Raw genomic sequence first — 20,961 nt, 5'->3', positions numbered from 1 at the left:
GCAGTCCGCTGCAGACGCGCCTGCCGGGAGCAGTCTCTGGGGGGCGCCGCCGCCGCTTCCCTCCTCCGGGGCCGCTTGCTCCCCGAACAGTGGAGGCAGCGGGAGAGGACTTAGCGCCCGCGCTGCGCTGCAGGGGAGGTGAGGGGGCGGGGGCGAGCTTCCGACGGTGCTAGGGGGACTCTGGCGCTGCGGATGCTCCTGGCCTCCTCGCCGCCGGGCGACCGCGCCCGCCTTCCCTGGCCCAGCGCTCCCGGCCCGCTCTGCGCACGCCGCCCGGCAACCCCGCGCGCGTCCCGCGGGGGCGCTGCGTCTCCCAGCCACACCGGCACACCGCGGCCCCTCTCCCCCACACCTCCTGGCCACACCACCGGCCTCTCCTCCCACCCTCCGCTCCCCTCCTCCCCCCACCCCTCCCCTCCCGACGAGGGGCGGGAGGGGGCGTGGCAGGGCCGGGGTTTGTGTGGCTGGGACCCGGCTCCTTGCACTCTGAGTCCGCGCGAGGAGCCGGGCCCCGGCCGCTGTCCAGCCGCTCCGTGCCCCTCACGCCCTGCGCCGCCGCCTCTCTGGGAGACGCTGCCACTCGCTCGCCATGGATACCCCTAGAGTCCTGCTGTCGGCCGTCTTCCTCATCAGTTTCCTGTGGGATTTGCCCGGTTTCCAGCAGGCTTCCATCTCATCCTCCTCGTCGTCCGCGGAGCTGGGCTCCGCCAAGGGAATGCGAAGCCGCAAGGAAGGGAAGATACCGCGGGCGCCACGAGACAGTGCCACGGCCGGGGAGCCCCAGCAGCGCCACGAGCCACAACCGCGGCCACAGGATGAGCCCCGGCGGCGGCCGCCGCAGCAGCCCGAAGCGCAGGAGCCCCCCGGCAGGGGCCCACGCGTGGTGCCCCACGAGTACATGCTGTCAATCTACAGGACTTACTCCATCGCCGAGAAGCTGGGCATCAACGCCAGCTTTTTCCAGTCTTCCAAGTCGGCTAATACGATCACTAGCTTTGTAGACAGGGGACTAGGTAAGTGGCAAAGAAGACGCCCCACTCCTCTCTCCCTGGAACTCCGCAGCCAGGGCGCTGCTTCGGCTCTGGCAGGAGGCTGCGTTTGTGAATTACCATTCCGCTCTGGACGCCTCCCCCTTTCTTTTCTTAAATTGTTTTTCTCAAGCCCGAATAAGTTTGTGACTGCAGCTGCAGATTTGACTCCAGTTTTCAACCCTCCCTTCCTCGCTTCCTTCTTTCCCTTCCTTCCTTCTCTCTCGTCTTTCTTTCTCTTGTCTTTTGCAGAAAGCAGCGTGGTGGCCGCTCGTCTGGTGGCTGGTGGAGGAAGCGTGGAGGACGGGAGGTGGCAGGCAAATCACTGGGTCTGGAGAGGGGACGCGGCGGGGACTGACGGCACCCTTGCCACGGGGTCTCGGGGTGTGCGTGGTGCGCGGTACAAGGCCTGAGCTGCGGTGGCCGACCGGGAGGGCCCTGGGGCACGAGTGAGCAGTTGTAAAGCCCCGAGCTCCCGTTCGCTCCGGGAAAAGCCGGCAGAAGCAAGTCCCGCGGTCGGAGGAGCGAGTCCTTGAGCGGCGTCTGGCATTGCCCCGACCCAGCCGCAGCAAGGGTTCTCAGCTCACCCCAGCGCTGGATGTGGGGGGTATTAACAGCCTGGAGGGAGCCCCGCGCCCTCGGGCGTTTTTGCTCCTGCAGCGTGCTCTCTGCGGCTCCGAGGCGTCAACTTGGTCGTTTCTGCTAAGGCAGCCGCGAGCAACTGGCAGGGCGGGGCAGGGGCAGGACAACTAAGTTTGGGGTTTGTTGGTACTTAATCCATATGGGTGCATGGATGTGTTCATCCACCTTTCCCGGCCAGGCATCGCTCCTCTCTTTGAGCTTCTCCCAGGGGCCCTATTCGTGGTCCCCTCCGAGGGCGTGGGTGCATGAGTGGGTGCCTGCGGAAACTCGTGCACCAGCTCCTTGCCACCCGGGATGGCCCACGTGGTGAGTGCCTTCAAGAGAACCCCGCTCTCCCCATGGCCCCCAGAAACTGAGGAGGGATCCACAGGCACCAGGAACTCAGCAACTAAAGAGACAATAATGTGGAAGGAGGCAGGAAAGGAGGGGAGAAAAGGGAAAGAAAAGGGAAAGGGGAGGAAGGAGTCGAGAAGAAAGGGAGGAGGAGGTAAAAGAGAGCGAGATTTGGGGGCAGCTATCCATTCCACCATCCTGCCCAGACTTAGCTCCGCGGCTTTGACCGGTTCCCCTCCTCCTACTTCCAGGTCAGTGAAAGTGGGGTCGCTCAGGAACCCGCGAGCGCCAGGGTTCAGGCGGACAGGGCTGCTCCGCTCGGCCTGCCTTGAATACACGCAGGTCCTCGGACCTTTTCGGAGGAGGCTAACGGCCCCCGAGCCCCGGGCTCTTCCCGGGCTTCAGACCCCAGCCTCCACCCTTGCAGCCACCTTCCTTGCAGACCAGGGTTCCTGCCCACGCTGGATTCGCTGCTGCAGCCGAGGTCAGCGAGGTTCATGAGCTGCTGAAAGGTCCAGGCAGCAAATTAACGCCGGCTATTTTATGGTGATTTTAGGGCTACTAAAGTCACCTTTGCAGACACACGTGGCTTCTTCGTAGCGCTGCAACTGGATCCCCAACCTCGGTGCCGGCAGCGCAGCTCGCCCCCTCCCCCCACCCGGTCTTCTCCCTGCGTCTGTTGTCTCCCTCCCTCTAAATCCTGTTTACCGTCCGCCTTCTCTGCTACCCTAGTCAAAGACTACCCTACACTTCCCTGGTGGGGACACTAAAGAAGCTCAGAGAAAATTGCTTAAGAGGCCTTTTCCCAGGGGAAGAAATCCCGGAGGCCCAGGCTGGCGGGAGGCTGGGCGCCTGTTTTCTTTTCCCCAAAGGAAGTGGCAAGAGTCTCCGCCCCTCCCCCAAGCAGGCACCCCTAACTCGTAAGCTGCGCCCTCCGAGTTTGGCCCGGGACCAAGGGACCCTGCAGGCTGTCGGGAGGTGTCTACCGAAGCCTGTGGCGTGCAGGCAGGAGTGGGAGGTCTCTGGAGGGTTCAGCTCCCGCGCCGACGCGGCCTCCCTTCTCCACTGCTGGCGCTGCAGTCTCCCCCCGGGCACCGCACTGGGCGCCCCGGGCGCCGGAGGTAGGGAAAGGGACTGGCTGCGCGCCCAGGCCTGGGGGCCTCTGTTCCCCAGCCAGGTCTCCAGGCTAGCGGGACCAAGACCCAGACGTCGGCTTCAACTCTGGAACGCGGTCCCCAGCCGGAGGAGACGCGAGGTGACCACTTGGACCTCAGCTTCGAAGGCGCGGTCTCCTCCACTCTCTCAGGTTCCCAGAAAACGCGAAGAAAGGCAGTTAGTTGACTGGGAAGGCTGTGCGACTCGTCGCACGCCGCTCGGGGGCGAAGGCGTGCGGAGCTCGAGGCCGGAGGGGGCGCGCAGAGGAGGGGTTGCGTTGCGGGCTACAGCGCCAGCTTGATAAAGGGAAAGCCTCACTTTCCCTCTCACTGATTTTGATTTGATGTGTCACCGGCGGTGACCTCGGGCTGGACCTTCCGGGGCTTGCTTAGCATCGGGCCCCTGATTGGAGTGTTTCAACTCAGCGATCTAATTGAGGGTTCATGTCATAACACATCAAACGGTGTCTAGTCTCCCGTGATGGAAGGGACCCGCCAGCCGCGCATCCCCGGCTCCTGGCGAGGACTTCCGCCCCTCTCACGTGGGGACTCTGAACCGCGCCAAACCCTGCTACATCCCCTCCCCCAACCCGTGGATGGCAGGGCAAGTAGGAGAGAGCAGCGGCCAGCCGAGAGCTGGGCCCGCCGCGCTAACTTGGCGCCTTGCCTCGGGGATGTTTAAATCGCCGTCGAACGCGGCAGGCTCGGCTTGGAGCTGCAGGGTCCCTCAGGGGGAGGAGCAAAGAAAATGCAAGGAGTCCTGAAGCCGGTCCGGGAGGCAGGAACTCCTTACTTACCTACAGTATTTGTAAAAAGCCTTCCTCACCCGGGAACCCCGGAACCTCAAAAGTCACCCCTCAAGCTTGCGATTAAGAGTGGGCGAGTAGGGATAAATTCGTTCGGAAGTGAATGAAGAGCGCTTTGGGTCTATAAAGATAGCACGTTCTCTGTTACCTCACCCTTGCCACCTTCTCCCCACCCCATACACACACCTAATGAGGAGACCTGATTGCAACTTTAAAAAAAAGGTCCCTCCTTTCGGTTTGCTCTTCCAGCATCTAGGGGTGATAATAATAGCCAACATATATTGAGCATTTACTGTATACCAAGTACTGTGCTAAAATCTATTACCTGAATTATTTCATCTAATTCTAACAACGATCCCTGGGGAAAGTGCTATAAACAGTGTTTTACAGGTGAATTAAGGAAGACAGAGAGGTTAAGCAAGTTGCTTAAGGTCACACAGAGTGAGGGGTGAAGCACACATCCAATTCTAGATCTTGCGTACTTAACGATGACACTATATGGATAGGATAAGGGGTGAGAAAGTTTCTAAAGGATGGTGGCAGGAAGCGGGAACAAAAAAAGGGAGGGGGGCAGATTTGCCACCCGGTCTAATATTCTATGATTTCTAAGAACCAGTTTGGAGTTGGAGCAGATCTTTGGATTTGATGGTCTGAATCTGTGCTGTGCTTTGTAGTCTCTGTAAAGGCACAAACCACATTATCCCTGATGTTTACAAATTCTTGCAATGACTTTGGATCCACAAAGATGGAAACTGCACGTTTGTGCTGGTGCAGTCGTAAGATCAGAATAGATCAGTTTGGATACAGAGAAATTGCAATTAGCACATGATATAACCATTCAAAGGCCACTAGTACTGGAGTCCTGGGGCCTGGGAAAGGGAGACAATTAGAACTTTTATGAACTCAACATGGCTGAGAGATAGAGGATGAGAGAAAGAGAGAAACAAATCTGGAACTCTCAGCTTTGTAGTTAGAAGTGCCACATAAACAAGGGGGGAAAAAACCTCCCCCTTGGTTTTGGAAGAAACCAAAATGAGTCTAGGAATACTGCTGTAAGTTTGGTTTCCAGATGATTTGGAAATAAGACTCTTTAAAAAAAAAATTTTTTTCCCTGGTGGTGGTGGTGGTGGTTGTTACAATAGCCTTCTCAGAAAGGCGGCGGTAGGGGACAGATTAAAAACCAAAAATGAGATCGGAACATCCTTGAGGAACTTGACACCCTAGAAATGAATCGCTGGAAAGTCTGCCGTTGACTGTTGCCTTCTTGGTTTACCTTGTGGGTCTCCATTATCAGAGGGCAGGGCAGGACAATTGTGGGGATAGCCGGGCCGCGAGGAGGGCATTCTCAGAGCTGCAGAGTTCCCTCGCGATTGAAGTTTGTCCGGCACAGCATGTTTATGCAAAACAGCGAGTTTCTGGGTGGATCTGGGCCGCAGAGTGGCGTAATCAACGCAGCAGCGCTTTTGCCCCGACCCTGTTGTCGTTGGCAAACGGAAAATGAAATATAAGCAGGGAAGTATTTTAATGGGGACGGAGGGAATTCACAACTGTTAATTATTTGGTGACCTTGTATTCGATTTGTTTGAGTCCCTTATAAAAACACTAATGCAGACCAGACGGCCAAGTGAGGAAGCCGGCAGAAGGTTCCAATCTAGGCTTTATTTCCCCGGAAAGAGGGAACAGCCTTGGAAAAGGATTGCTGAGCCTTCAGAGTGTGCGCGTGAGGGCGCGCCCGAGTGAGCGTCCGCGTGGGGTTTGCTTTGCTGTCCAGGTTCATGATCTTCTACCAGGCCGGTGGACTGGAAGGTCCTGGGAAAAGGCCGAGGGTGAGGGAAGGAAGCTTTAAAGCAGAAGTTTGTTCTTCTCTTCTGGCGGGAAGGATTAAAACATTTTCAAGGCCACAAACCACAAACACCTAAGCCATTGGCTTGCTGTTAAATATCAGTTACTGTCACCCCCTTCCCTAAGGCCCTAAGGCCTTTGAAGACTCTTACAAGGGCCGCCTTAGCAAGTAAGCTAAGAACACCTAGTGTCTTCTGCAGCGAGAGTGCGAGTGTGGCCAGAATTCTGGGCGAGCTTCCTCTGCAGGGGAGGCTAATTTGACAGGGACACTGAACGTTTTCCCCGGCGCGGGAGGCTCTTGGGCTCTTCGAGTTTGCGCGATAGAGTTGCTGGTGGGGGAGGGGATCGAAAAACGTGCCCAAACATCCTTGCCTTTCCTCCACGCTAAAAGAAAACCAACCAACCAAACAAACAAAAAAAAAAAAAAAAAAACAAAACAAAAACCAAAAAACAAGTTACCTAAGCCACAGCCCACGACAGGCCTTGAGAATCCCTTCCGCAAGCTGAAAGAAGACACGAAACCTCCCCCCTTGCGACCCGAGCGCTTGCGCGTCGCCCGGACCCGCGGGGAACGCGGGCGTTGCATAGATGGAGGTCCTAACGCAACCGGTTTTTTCTCCCAGTCTCAGTTCTCTGGGTTCTGGCGGCACACCTCCTAGCAATTGGTGTCGTCTTTCTGGGGCGGTGTAGGGAGAAGGAGAAGAGAACGGGACGGAGGGGCGGGAAAAAGATAGAGAGAGGGCAGAACGAAAACGTTTGCTTTCTGCCGGGACTGCTGCGTGCTTTAAACGACGCAGAGCAAATCAACAATAACCCCTGGGGGGCTTTTAAGGGAAGTGAAGGGCACTAATTCAACAAGTCCTCTGGTACAGAATAACCCTGGTCGAAGGATGCTGTCTAGATCTGGGGACAGTATCCCAGCGGAGGCCGCGACGTATGGCAAGCGGGACTGTGGCTCTCCGCGTCATTTCGTGGCTGGGGGCATCAAGCACCCCACACTACCCCCGTCTCCCTTCAAAGCCCTGGCTTTAAGCTCAATGGCAGTTAAGTGGTGCCCTCTGTTTACAGGAATGAAATCGGGCCTCGTAGGCCTAACGAGTTCCAGGGTTGCTGTTCCCTGCCTTCCAGGACCGTCCACTAGCGCTGCTGGGGGCAGAGGGTTGGGTCGGCGTGGGGTGAGAAGCTGCGGGAGCTAGGAGGGACTGGCGGCGGGCGGCGGGCCGCGCTGGCCAGCGTTCCCGGAGAAGCGCGCGCGGCGCAGCCAGTGGCCGGGGTGTCTGGGGGCGGAGCTCGGCTTAGGGACCGGGTAGTGGGCGTGCTGGAGAGGAGAGGGGCGGGCCTGTGGCCCAGGCGGACGCCGGTGGAGCTGAGTGAGCCGAGCGGAAAGTGGGGGCAGGAGCTGCGCGGAGGGTTGGTTTTGGGATCCCGGGTGGTTTATACGGCCCCCTACCCCGTACTCTCCCTAAATAACGTGAGAACCAAAGAGAATCCTTGCGCCCGCTTTGCAAATCTGGCTTTGCAAGATGGTCCAGCCCTCATTCCACTTCACGGAACTGTTGCTCCTACGCCCCGTGGGGAGGGAAATTGAATGATGTTGGCCTATGGTCCATAGCTGCCACAGCGAATCTCATTTTGGTGCGACGTTATTTTGGAAGTCAGCTCAAGGTAAACTCATTGGAGCAGAGTTTCCACGATCCCAACCCTTTAAAGAAGACACACCATTGAGGTTTCTCCTACGCAGGACCCCTGGACGCCGAAGGTCCTATCCTGTCCGCACAACACGCAGGTTGGAACCCCTCTCCACACCTGCAACCTGAGAACTGGTCAGGGAGGAGAAACCAAATAAAATGGAACCTTTTCTTCTACTTTTGATCTCAAAATTCTCTAATCAAAAGGCCCGATCATGTTCCAACCGGGAAGGCTGGTTCACGTCGGCAATTCATCCTCCTGGCCAATCCTGGGTCTGTGTCACTCCAGTGGGCTCCCAGAGACCCTGCTGGTCAACAGGGCAGCGAGGGCGGCCCCTGGCAGATCAACCCGGTCCGGGCCCTGCGTGCGCAACTCCAAGGGAAGGGCAGTGACCTGCGGAGGACGGCAGGACTCCGCAGAAACTTGGGGACAAAAGCTACAGCATGAGGGAATGGTACCAAGTTTCCGTCTGGATTTCATCTGCAGTGATGTCAAATTAAGATTTTGGGAGACCAGGGTGAGACTGCAGTGAAAAGAGACGCCTGTGAAGTGTTCTTGATCTAGGCTTTGAATCTCTGGCTCTTGAACCCCTCTCAAGAACTCGTAGCCAAGAGCATTTGCACTAAGTCCTTGGACATCACTTTACAAATGAATCCATTTCATTTTAGAGAAACGAAAGGATTCTCCTTGAAGCTTCTTTGCCTTCCGAGTCCTGCTGGGGGTGCGCAGTGCCCAGTGCTCCCGGGGAGGGCTGGCCGCCTTCTCCCTCCAGAACCTCACCTTCTGCCATTGAAGGCTGTGCTGAGGCTCCGGGTGAGCTGGAAGTTCAAAGTTCAGTCGGGTGGCATTCAGGGTTCGCCTTCCCTCCCCCTCCTCACGTTGGACCCAAGTGTGGTACTCGAACACTGGGATTTCTCTGTGGGATCCCCGCTGGCCACCAGACCTGCTGAATCGTATGGGGTTTACAAGGCCCAGACTCTTTGCAGGGAGGAGGGTGCCAGTCGGCCAGGCTTGGGAGAGAGGCTGGAAAAGCCTCTGAAGATTCCGTGGAGGACCCGCCTGAGGCCTCTCTGGTCTTTGAAAGGGGGAAAAAAAGCTGACAAATTCTGGGCCAGCTATTGGAGAAAACACTGGGGAAGCCAAGAGATCTAGAGAGAAGCTAGATGGTTGACTGTGTGGTGATCACACACACACACACACACACACACACACACACACACACCGACCTATAGAGCCTTCTCAGGTGACTCAGTGGCTGGGCCTCTTCCCCACCAAATGTGCCTGGCTCTTTGCCCTGTGAAGATCACCCTCATCCCCACCCCGATTGCCTCTGTGGACAGATCATGCCCCACAAAAGGGCTCCAAAGTGGGAAGTGAGGGGTGGGGAAGGCTACTAACCCCCAGGCCTGTCTGGGCTGGGTCTGCCCAGCCAGGAACCAAATGCCAGGATTGGCATATGGGCCAGCACTGGTCCTGAACCCACAGAGGAGGGAACCTGCTAGGAGAGACCTATCTTTGATGAGATTCTGGCTGGAGGTTGGTTGCCCACCTGGAGGTTGTGAGAGAGACCTTGGTGGTGGAGGGACATAATGACAGGAGCACTGAAAAGGGTCTGTGTGATGGGGGTGAAGCCACAACCCCTATAGGCCTTGCCCCTCACTGGACCTCAGATGAATAGAAGCTGGAAGCCCTTGCTTCTCTCCTCCTCCCAGCACCTCTCCTTCACTCACTTCTGGAAATCCTGTGGAAACAATTGGACTGCATCTCCTCAAAGAAGGCCAAGAGGAGTGCAGGTGCATCTTTTGCCTACCTGATTTGGGTGGTTACAGTAATCTTGGCTGTGTTCATTGGGTGCTTCTGTGTGTCATGTACAGCTGGCCCTGGCTGCTTGACTCTGACTTTTACAATGACTCTGCAAGGTGGGGGGTGGTTCTCCCATTTTACAAGATGAGGCCTATGAGGCTGGGAGAGATTATACGACCTAGAGTATCCAAGGTCATCCAGCCGCTAAGTTACAGGTCAGGATTCAAATCTATGTCTCTTAGACTCTAGACTTTTGTGCTAATTCCACATTGTCAGTAGTAACTAACATTCACATGCGTCTTCAGATAAATGTCTTTCCTACTCTTCTCATTTGCCACCCCTCCCGCAGTGACTCTGTGAGCTGATGTTATCCTCATTTTGTAGATGAGAGAATTGTTTCCCTGTAAGTTCTCTTTCAAAAGTCCAACTGTTAACATCCCTTCAGTTCTGCTGTTTAGGAAGTGATTTGCTCTTAGAGACTAGAGACCGATGCTCTTCCCCCAGGCATGGGCTGCATGAAAGAGCAGGAGCCTTCTCAGAGTTTCTACCAGACACAGAGATCAAGGGCTAGGATGTCCAGGGTGGTGGCACAGATTTCGGACCCAGATGGCCATGTTTACCTCTTAGTATCTTGGGCAAGTTACCATTCAGCAATCTGCATGTGAAGCTTTCTGGTCCATAACATGAGCATACTCGTGATATCCTTTTCTTTTTCATAGTTACTTTTGAGGCTTAAATGAGTTGTTATAAGGATTTAGATCATGCACAATAGATAGTGTTTGCTATCATGATTTCTATTCTGGATGGTCAAGCAAGTGCACCCTATGGAGGGTGAATTGCGTGGATGGCCTCTTGAATCTGCACCTCAGTGAGGAGGCTTCGTGAGATCAGCAGTTTGCAACAAATCTCAACAGAGGCAGGACTCAGGACAAGAATACAGGAGGATGCTCAAGATATTACTGTGTCCCAGGAGAGGGTAATCGTTGGAGCACAAATTACTCAGAGGCCTTCACGCCCCAGGAGAGAGGGCTGGTGGCTCATTTTTACTCACCCTGTTCATCTGTGTTTCTAACCTGTCGACTTTGGCACCTCAGGTAGTGCTGAAGCTGAGTAACTAGGCAGCAAGTGACTTCCAATCTAACCGTGAAATTCCTGCTTGGAGATCCTCCTTCTAGTAAAGGAAAAAAAAAAAAAAAATCCTTGGGGAACCCAGTTCGCCTTGAATTGATGGCATCGGTGATGAATCTGCGTCGCGTGTCTTTCTTCCCTCTTTGCTCCACCGCCCAACGAGTGCCCTGGAAGAGGCGTGGCCACAGGTCTGAGGGCCTCGGATAGAATTAAGACCTTCAGATCCTGTCCGTTACTAGTGGCAAGGCATTGGGCAAGTGAAGATAACTCATAGAATCCCAGTTTCTGCATCCATAAATGAGTGTAAAGTCGAACGGGTCTCACCGCCAGCGGTGAGGATTCAGGGACAGAGGCCGTCAAAGCCCAAGCACTGGCCTGCCACAAAGGCGCGCCCCGTACGCGTTCAGTGCGGCTGTTGGCCAAAAAATGAGGGGGTTGGGGGAAAGGGTTAGCTGCAAAGACGTCTGGAGTTTTAGTTGTAAAGATGGGTGACTATCCCGCCCCTTCTTACTCCCCCCTACCCCACCTAGGGAAGTGGGGGTGGGAAAGTCCACTATCATCTCGGCTTTCTGAGCCCCTGCCTAGTCGCAGGATCTGTACCATTGGAGGACGTGGGGTGGGACGTGTGGCGGGGTGTCGGGTGGAGGCGAGTGGGGCCCTCTAGGGTCACCTCAAATGCAAAGGACGAGAGCCCGGCACGCACTGAGGAGCCTAGAGAGCTGGAGCCGCGGGGGCACCCTGGAAGGGTGAGGGGCGAGAGACAAAAAAATCCCCGCAAGGACTCTCAAGCGGGACCTCAAGCTGTGTACCTATCTCAGGAATGTCTTGGAAAAAATGCAGTGTGTGAGCTTTCCGCCCCAAACCAAATGAAACTGCGGGTTTTCAGAAACTCTCCACTGGGTGGCCCAGCGGAGCTGGCCCCAGCGTGAGTAGCCCTGGGGGACCCTCGGGGCGCATTTCCTGCCGCCTGGAGTCCCTCGACGAGGCCGCCCTCCTGGGGCTCAGGTTCTTGGGTGTTGGGTCTTTGGTGCTGTGGGCAACCTTTCCTTTCCCATCTGGTGTTTGTTTCTTAGCTTTCTCCGGCCACGTACTGAGACTGCGACCCCGCATTGATGACTTTACCGTTCTAGGCCAGTTTTCTAATTTAAAATGGGCATTACAGTCCCTACCTTGCAAGTGATTCGTTTTTTTCTTGTGCCTTCATCTGTTTCCTTTTTAAATTGTTTGTCAAATTCCACACTAGATGTACATGTTTGAGGTGTCCTCAGCCTTTTACCAACTTGCTCTTAACTCAAAAACGGCTGACCTATTTATGAAGACTTCTCTTCAAGTATACAGATGTTTGTCCCTTCTCCTTCTCCCCTCCCCCTCCTTCCTCCATCCACCCACCTGGGAAAGTTGATAGGCACAAATCCAGCAACTGTAACTCGAAAGGTCTGTACGTCTAATACTCAACAAACACCGAGTAAACTGGAGTCTGAGCCAAGCTGTAACAAACCAGGTCGGTGCAAATTAAAAGCAAAATAAAAAGCTCCCATGATTACTGATTGATTTCAATTTAAAGGTGGAAACCTTAGGATTCCCTCCCAGGATGTAAGAAAGTACCACAAACAGAAGGGAAGGTTCATGTTTCTAGTGAGGAGGATGGGAGAGAGGGTCAATTGGTGATATCAGTCCTCATTTATACAGGACTTGGTGGGAGAGGAGGCTTGTGGGAAGGGAGTGTGAAGGGCTGGCTTCCTACCCAGAGGTGGCCATGACAGCAAGGCCAGGCTTTCTGATGCCAGGTCAGCAGTCAAATTGTCTTCAGGGTCACAGGGGATGGTGGTGTGTGCACTCCCCAGGTTGGATGCCTCCTTTGGGCGATTTCTGTGATGCATGGCCCCAGAGCAGGTCCAGACAGGTGGGGAATGTGGTCTGTAGGAGAGCTGCACAGAGAAGCCACCTTCTTGGACCCTCTGTTCAGGGGTTAGAGGTTCTGGAGACCCAGTGAGAGTACATGTAGCTGAAAGAGTACCAAAAATGTGGGGGTGGCTGTGGGGGGCAAAAAGGAGCTGGGAAGAATAGTGACTTGGTTCTAGTGAGTACGACCTTAGAGTCTGCCCTGGGTCCTGTGCTTTGGAGGACCCTGTTTTGCCTCACCTCCAGTGGTGCCCCACCCCACATGGTGGGGAATCTAAGGAGCCAAGGGGACATGTTCATGTAGATTCATGGCTCTTACAGTGAGATCCCAGACCAGCAGAATTAGGATTGCCTGGGAGCTTCAGAAAGATGCATTTTCTAGGCTCCATAAGAAACCTCTGGAACTTGAGAGAATTTGCATTTCTAAGAAGCTTGACGCTGTGTGGTACTGATGGTGCAGACTTAAGGGGCCTCTACAGGTTTAGTGGCCTTGAGAGCTACTATTCTACTGTGGTCATTGAACCATAGAGCTCTTGCCCAACTAGCCCAGAGTCCTCTTCAAGCGCCTGGACAACTTCTTCATTAGGTTTGTCCTCCTAAGAGTGTATCTGCCCCAGATATATGCCTGGAAGCTTACACCTGTTGCACCTGTGAGCAAGGGAGTCCACATTGGTGCAGGTGAGGCTGTTGGAGCTGCGATGGAAAGAGAAAGGAGCAGGTTAGACTGAAGCCCCCATTTGCCCTCTTTCCCTGAGCCCTGGAAAGATTAAGAGCTGGCTGATCTTGCTAGAAAGACCATCAGAAATCCCAAGGCTGCACAATCAGCAGAACCCTCTCTCTACAGATGCTTTCCTCTGTTCTGACACCTCTGGAGAACTAGAGAAAAGTAATTCAGCTGTGCAGACTAACCATTATTAGCCCACACTTAAAAAAAAAAGAGTAGAAACAAAATAGGCTGCTTTCTCCATGTTTCATGAGAGATATATAAATAAATCATTACCCTTTGCACCTTTCTATGCTCTCCAGCCAGTGACAAATTGTCTCAAGAGTTATGTAAGCAGGGATGGAAATGATTTCCTTAAGGAGTCCATGTTTTATTCCTAGCAAGCCCTGAAAATACAGTTTGGACTGTATCCCCCCATCCCTTATACCCCAGCCATTCCTGGTTGCTTTTAAACTCTAGTACCTGGACTACAATGGAGAGGCAATGGGGCTTAGGGGCTAAATGCTCCAACTCTGGAATTAAACAGACCTAAGTCTGGATCTCAACTTCACCACTTACTAGCTGTCAGACTTTGGTAATTAACTTAATTTCCCCAAACCTTGGTTTTCCCACCTGTAAAATGGGAACAATAAGAATATCTACCTTACAGAACTGGTCTGTGTTTGTGGATAAAGTAAGGATGAAAAATACATCAGCCCTCACAATATTTAGCTGGTGCAGCAAATGCCTTCTGTTTGTCCATCTCATCACACCCTTAGTTTAGGGAGAGAGAAATATGAGAGGCAAGAAAGTGAAGCCTAAGGCAATAGGTCCAGAGATCTGGGTGGTGGCTGAGGGTTGTCAGACACAGGTTTCTTTAAAGGAGGAGAAGAAAGTGTGCTGAGTTCCCACTGATTTTAATGTGACCCTGGCCGGTTTGAAGGTCTTGGCTTCCATAAATCAACCGCCTCCAGCAGCTTTTCCCTCTTCACCTCTCTAACCCTTCCCACAGCTCCATCTCAGGTCAGGACTTGTGCGTTAGAGTGAGGTAGCCAGCCATGCAGTCAGCCTAGAGTGGGGACTGGGTGTGGCTGAGGCTCCAGACCCAGTGCCCTGGGGCTACATCTGGATAGGCAGGGAGGGTCGGACCCAGGACCCAGTGACGCTTTTACTATTGAAATCGAACCAAACTTTACTAGCTTCTGGGGAAAGCTGGGGGCTTTGGGGATTTTTGTATTTGCTGGGTTGTAAATATTTTATGAGAAGGCAGCCCAGGAAAATCTGGTTAGCTTTCCGCCTTGCACATTGAAGTGGGGTTGGCTTCATGCACAAATGCATCAAAAAAGAAGTCAAGTTGTGCCTTGGTCCCAAAGAATTCATCTTGGATTTTAAAAGCTTGTTATTCCCGCCACCCAGCCCCTGCCATCATGTGCCCCAAATTTCTTTTTCTTATTTGTAATCAAAAATTTAATCTTCAAGATGAGTTGCAAAGCAAGAAGATTTCAAGTTGGGTGGGTGGGTGAAGGGGAGAGTGTGTGTGTGTGTGTGTGTGTGTGTTTGAGGTATTCTCCTTACTGGTGTATTTCTCTTTGACTGAGGGATCTTCTCAATGGATAGATGCCTGGTGTGTGTGTTTGTTCCTTTGCCCCCTGCAGACTTCTGAAAGCTTCATTGCTCTTTTGTTTGTTGTTAAAATGGTAGGTGAATTTGAGAAAGGAAGGAAGGAAGGAAGGAAGGAAGGAAGGAAGGAAGGAAGGAGAAGGAAGGAAGGAGAAGGAAGGAAGGAAGAAAGGAAGGAAGGAAGGAACAGATCATATAGTCGATCTTCAATCTGTCAGCTTTGTGTTGGGCCTAAATGCTTCAGCAAAACTGTCTAATGGGCAGCAACATCCCCCCAGACCAGTGGGTCTAAACTAGGGCTGCATCTTCAAATCGTCTTGGAGCTTAAAAACAAACAAACAAACAAACCTGACAAAAACCCAGTACCCAGGCTCTACCCTCAGATATTCATGCAATTGGTTAAAGCAAGCCCTGGCACTGGTAATTATTAACTTCTCTAGATGATTATAATGGGCACCCAGAATGCGAATAGCTACGTTTCTCACTTATTGCCCAGCATGTACTCCAGCTGGCACAGCTGCACCGGCTGTGGTGAGCAAGATGGACATGACATGGTCCTAGCTCCTATGGGTCAGTGGAGGGGGGCAGGATGTTGCTGGGAAAGACCACTAAAGAGACAAATATAAGCAAGTGTTTGTAGATAATGCTAAGTGCCGGGAAGATAATAAGCCAGGTCCTGTGATAGTGACCAAGAAAGGCTACTTTAGATCAGGGTGGTCGAAGATGGCCTCACGGAGGAGGTGACATTTGAACCGAGACGTGAATGATGAGAACGAGCCAGCCAGCCAAAAGGAGGTCTAGGGGAAGCGCGGCCCAGGTCCACGACCACAAAGGGCACATTAGTGGTTACGCAGGCTCCTTGGAGGGGAAACCGGGGAGGCCGCCGCCACCGCCGCCTCTCCGGCAGCCAACGACTTCCGCCCTGGGAGCCCCCGGCTGACAGGAGGAGGGGAGCCTGCCCCGATGCTCCCCCTCCTCTGGCTGCGCACCGGCCAGGCGGGGAGCTCGGGTGGTCAGGCCCCGGGCTGGCCGAGCTGGACTCCCAGCCGGCCTGCCCCGCTCCCCGCCCTTTTCCTCCCGGGGGCGGCCGCAGAGCACCGGACTGATCTCCCCCTTAAGTGAAACTGACTGTAATTATTTTTTATCTCGCAGACGATCTCTCGCACACTCCTCTCCGGAGACAGAAGTATTTGTTTGATGTGTCCACGCTCTCAGACAAAGAAGAGCTGGTGGGCGCGGAGCTGCGGCTCTTTCGCCAGGCGCCCGCAGCGCCCTGGGGGCCGCCGGCCGGGCCGCTCCACGTGCAGCTCTTCCCCTGCCTGTCGCCCCAGCTGCTGGACGCGCGGACCCTGGACCCGCAGGGGGCGCCCCGGGCCGGCTGGGAAGTCTTCGACGTGTGGCAGGGCCTGCGCCAGCAGCCCTGGAAGCAGCTGTGCTTGGAGCTGCGGGCCGCGTGGGGCGAGCCGGGAGCTGGGGAGGCCGAGGCACGCGCGCCAGGGCCGCAGCAGCAGCCACCGCCCCCGGACCTGCGGAGTCTGGGCTTCGGCCGGAGGGTGCGGCCCCCCCAGGAGCGCGCCCTGCTCGTCGTGTTCACCAGATCCCAGCGCAAGAACCTGTTCGCCGAGATGCGCGAGCAGCTGGGCTCGGCCGAGGTCGCGGGCCCGGGCGCCGGCGCCGAGGGGTCGTGGCCGCCGCCGTCGGGCGCCCCGGACGCCGGGCCTTGGCTGCCCTCACCCGGCCGCCGGCGGCGGCGCACGGCCTTCGCCAGCCGCCACGGCAAGCGGCATGGCAAGAAGTCGAGGCTGCGCTGCAGCAAGAAGCCCCTGCACGTGAACTTCAAGGAGCTGGGCTGGGACGACTGGATTATCGCGCCCTTGGAGTATGAGGCCTACCACTGCGAAGGCGTGTGCGACTTCCCGCTGCGCTCGCACCTGGAGCCCACCAACCACGCCATCATCCAGACGTTGATGAACTCCATGGATCCCGGCTCCACCCCGCCCAGCTGCTGCGTGCCCACCAAATTGACTCCCATCAGCATCCTGTACATCGACGCCGGCAATAACGTGGTCTACAAGCAGTACGAGGACATGGTGGTGGAGTCCTGCGGCTGCAGGTAGCGGCGCCTTTCCTGCTGCCTTGGCCCCTGACCGCAGGGGAGGCTTGACTAAAGAGAGGCGGAGTTGGAGCTGGCCTTGGAGGAGGCAGAGGGTGGGGGAACAGCCTGGACATGCAGCCCGGTGGGAGAAGAGGGAGCGCAGCCTTCCCAGAACCTTCCACCTGCCAGCCCAGAGGGAGATACGGATTTTCACACCTCGCCTGGCCACCCTGGAAAAACAAGCCAAGGAGGATTTCTTTAGTTTTTTTTTTTTTTTCTTTATTATTGTGGCTTTGGATTTCCTTGTGTGTCTCACAGGTTTTGATAGGAGGTGGGGGGCGGGGAGACGCATACCTGTTTCTCAACCGCTCCAAGGATTGAAAATTTTGTAGCTTAAGAAGAGAAACAGTGTGGGAGGAAGAATCACCTTTGACCACATCTTGGTTTGATTGTTTTCTATCCGTGTAAAGAAGGTGGGTTTTTTGTTTGTTTGTTTGTTTTTTCTGGCCATGGCCTAGCCTATGCCTTGTGACCTCCCAAGCAGAAGAGTGTTCAAATAGAGGAATTGGCACCGGGAACAGGAAAGCCAGGAACGGCCCTAGCTTTAGAAGAACTTGCTTTTATACCTGGCTGCCCTGGGCTCTCCCAGGAGAGGGAGCTGGCAACCGGCATCTCACTCAAGGGGGCTCAGGTCCTTTCTGTTGCTTTTTCTGGTAGGGGAAAGGGGGACTGGTATGGATGGAATGACAAGAATGAGTCCAAATGGAACCCCCTGAAGGATAATGAGAAACCACAAGGCCTGCCTCTGATGGGGCTGACACTGAGGTGTATTAGCCAGGCTGGAGGTAACCCAGGAAAAACCCTTCTGTGGTGTCTGTTTCTAATTGATTTTTTTGAACAGAATTTGCCAAAATTCAGACATCCCCTTTTAAGGGGAAGGAGATTTTCCAGTTAAACAAAAAGTGAGTAGGGACGGGAAGCTATGTAACTAAGGTAAGAGGTGCAGAGGAGGGGAAATGAGCCAAGAAGCAGAGGATGAAGTCAGGACGGGAGGTCGTGGGCCCCAAGGAAGGATGGGGAGAAGGGGGCAGGCCGGAAGCAGGGAAGAGAGGATGAAAGGGGACACAGGTCCCTGTGCCCGTAGATTTCTTTAAAATCTATGTTTTCTCCCCTCTCTCTAACATTCCTGAAAGATTACCAACCAGCAATAGCCCAGGGCTCCCCCAAAAGAATTGTTTCAGATTGTAATTACCAGTTAGGCAATGTTTTTAAAACTTAGTAATGAGAAACTGTGAAAAGAGCTAAGTGTTACATTGAGCTTGGAGTGGGAGATGGGGAAGGGACAGTGAGGGAGGAGGCAGGGGCGGTATTCATCTTCCGAAAGGAAGCAGGAGAGAGCACAACACAATTTCAATACCATTCCCAGATTGTCAGAAACATGAACTTTCCCCCAGCCTGCACCAGTATTATTTTCAAACATTGCCCATATGTAGGCCCTTTGCAGCATTAGTTTCCTTCCTAGCTTTGACCATGAAATGGTTTAAACAAGGGAACTTGTACCAACCATTAAAAAAAAAAAAAGTTTTTGTTTTTTCCTAAGTGGTTTTGCTCTCTCTCGATCTAAACCTGTTGCTTGTTTGGTTCAGAGAACTACAAACTGTCCAAGAAAGGGTGAGAATGAGTTTTAAAAAATGCTAATATAAAATGCTAAGTAAAAAAAAAAAAAAAAAAAAAAAGACTTGGCCAGGAGAAATAATTTAAAATGCACATTTGCTTTGGATGCACTGTTGTTCTGTTACGGCTGTATATATTTGTTTATTTAAGGTGGCTGAAAGTGCAAAGGGGAAATGGACAGCATGCAATTCATCTTAATGTACAAACCTTATATGCACTCAAATGTTATAGTTTCTAATATTTTAAAAGTTTATATTCGAGTTGTACAAAGTTACGCATTAATCAGATATTTCATTCTTTCATAATGTTATCATTTTCTTAAATATTATTACAAAATTTTAAGTCTGTCTAATGGAGAGTTTTTTTAAACTGTCTACCTCACTATAATACAAGTATTTACAACACTAAAGTTACCGGAGGTCAATTTTATATTCAAAACATTTTTTACAGTACACTTTACTTGGATGATACGCAGTCTAATACTGTATTATTAAACTCATTTTCCCCCTTAATCACTCAGCCTGGTTTATATGGATCTATTTAGAAAAATCATTTTCTCACGGAACTGTTGTCAGTGGTATTTTGGTCCAGTATGGGACTGAATGTCTGGAAAGGCACTGGTTATTTGAAAGTGCATCATTTAGAGCATTGCACTTTTTCTTCATAACTCTTCCATGACTCTTCGTGAAATTTTCATTTACCAGATTAAAGCCAAATCCTCGTCAACTCTTAGAAAGTGTTGATAAAGCCTGTAATGCACTCCAGCATCTCAAGACCCCAAATAAGAATTGGGATTATTTCTTGGCCTCTTTAACGTTGAGAAAAAGGCTGTAAATTATTTAAGCCCACCAAGATGTCAGTAACTACTGTCTTCATGTATGGCATACTGCAAGCAGAAGATATGAGACGTTCTCTGTTCACTTACTGTAAATCAGGCTCGTACTTGCTGTACACACAAGTGCAAGTCTGAGCCCTCGCTGTAGGTCAGGCACAATGATGTATGTGCATTATTTCATTTAAACCCCTCAGAAACTCCATGATATAGGTATCATTTTTATCCCCATTTTACAGACCAGGAAACTGAGGTGCAGAGAGGTTAAGCAACCTGTCAACATGTAGCCAGGGCGTGGCACTGAGGTTTTAAACCTAGTTCTTTCAGACTGTAGAGCCTGAGGCATCAACCCCTATACAATTCTCCCCCAACTTCATCTACCTGCTCTCTGGTTGGTGCCTAAATGTCAGTGTGGGGAATTTGCAATTAGTCACAATTCTGGAGGTTGGTGAGCTGTCACAGGGGCGACCATCGCTGCGTGCGGGTTTGGAATATGTGAATTGTGTGACTGCTAGGGTGGGGGAAGCTGAAATGTGGGTACAGATTGCAAAGCTCAGTGAGTTCTTAGCTTAGGCTTGCCCCGGGAAACCCCATAGTTTAGGTCATTGCTGGGTTTCTGCAGTGTCTCTGCGGTTTTTTGGAACTGCCTGGGTGTGGTTTTGTGAGTGGGTTCTCACAATAATGGTCAATTTACAGATAGGTTATGTTTCAATAGACTGGTTGTAAGTGGTCTGTGTAAGGGTGAGAAACATTTTCCTATGGAAACAATAATGTTGGTTTGAGTTTCCATGTCATTTTGCATAAGTTTTATTTACCCAAATGGAACTTTTTAATAAAGCAATTTTGACTTCTGGGTTTTGGGGACAGATAATCACCTGGGAAAGAAAAAAAAAAAAAAAAAAAAAAGAGCCTCTTGCTCTTCTCTTTCCTGGGTGGAGGTGGGTTTTGAAATAGTTGAGAATTCTTTGCGCTCTCCGCCACTCTTTCTGTATCCCTCACCCAATTCCCCAAGCTCCCCAGCTACCCCTGGGACTGCCAGCCCTGCCCTGTAGTGTGTCCCCAATCCAGAGATTTCCCTTTTCTGCATAAATATTTCCAGCCCCAAAGTTATTTTTCTCTCTTCCTTCCATCAGAAAGTTTATTCCTTCACTCAGATGGTAGAAGAAACACGATCAGATTGAATTACATGAAGATGTAAATATCTCCTAGTTCCTTAACCTTGGAGACATTTGCATTTTAAGAAAAGAACCTTGGGTAACTCAGATTTCTTGGGAGTGATGTCAAAGACTAAATAGAAGATTCAACACTCCAGCCACACACAATTTTGAGGCTGAATATGAGCTAGGCACTAAAGATACAGGGTGAATGGAAAGAACTGTCAGTGTGAATTTTTTGATGTCCTTTAAGGTACATCGCTATTTATAGCTAATGTTTTAAAAATTAAATGCAATGCATTAAAGCAAAAACATTTAATAACTTAGTTTTTTCTAAAGCTCTTACGTTTAATGAGTGTAGGCCCCATAAAGAATTTGTTGCCCTTGTTTTTACTCATTGCTATATTCTTAGCATCCAAAATAATGCCTAACACATAGCATACACTCAATAAATATGCTGAATGATTTTACAAATCCTATTTTACTTGTTAATATAATAATTTTAGTAAGCACTTTGAAGGGAGCCTTAGATTTATGCCTCTTCCACTCAAATTGA

General features: G+C 52.2%; 1 protein-coding gene across 1 annotated transcript; it reads left to right on the top strand.

Moving 5' to 3' along the window:
- The first annotated feature begins 589 nt into the window (after positions 1-589).
- Positions 590-16,767, top strand: GDF6 (growth differentiation factor 6). Its single transcript, XM_042924374.1, has 2 exons — positions 590-1,013; positions 15,803-16,767. Exons 1-2 carry the CDS (start codon positions 590-592, stop codon positions 16,765-16,767), a joined length of 1,389 nt encoding a protein of 462 aa, XP_042780308.1.
- The last annotated feature ends 4,194 nt before the right edge of the window (positions 16,768-20,961 follow it).

Source organism: Panthera leo, chromosome F2 (assembly GCF_018350215.1).
Source record: "Panthera leo isolate Ple1 chromosome F2, P.leo_Ple1_pat1.1, whole genome shotgun sequence".
Classification (NCBI taxonomy): Eukaryota; Metazoa; Chordata; class Mammalia; order Carnivora; family Felidae; genus Panthera; species Panthera leo.
Note: the sequence above shows the minus strand (reverse complement) of the source record. Positions and strands in the feature narration are given on the sequence as shown.

What these genes read in the sequence shown, in the direction of transcription:
- GDF6 (XM_042924374.1), top strand. Translation starts at nt 590, where the DNA reads ATGGATACCCCTAGAGTCCTGCTGTCGGCCGTCTTCCTCATCAGTTTC. An exon ending in CTTTGTAGACAGGGGACTAG is followed by an intron (nt 1,014 to 15,802) that starts GTAAGTGGCAAA and finishes TTTATCTCGCAG; the next exon opens with ACGATCTCTCGCACACTCCT.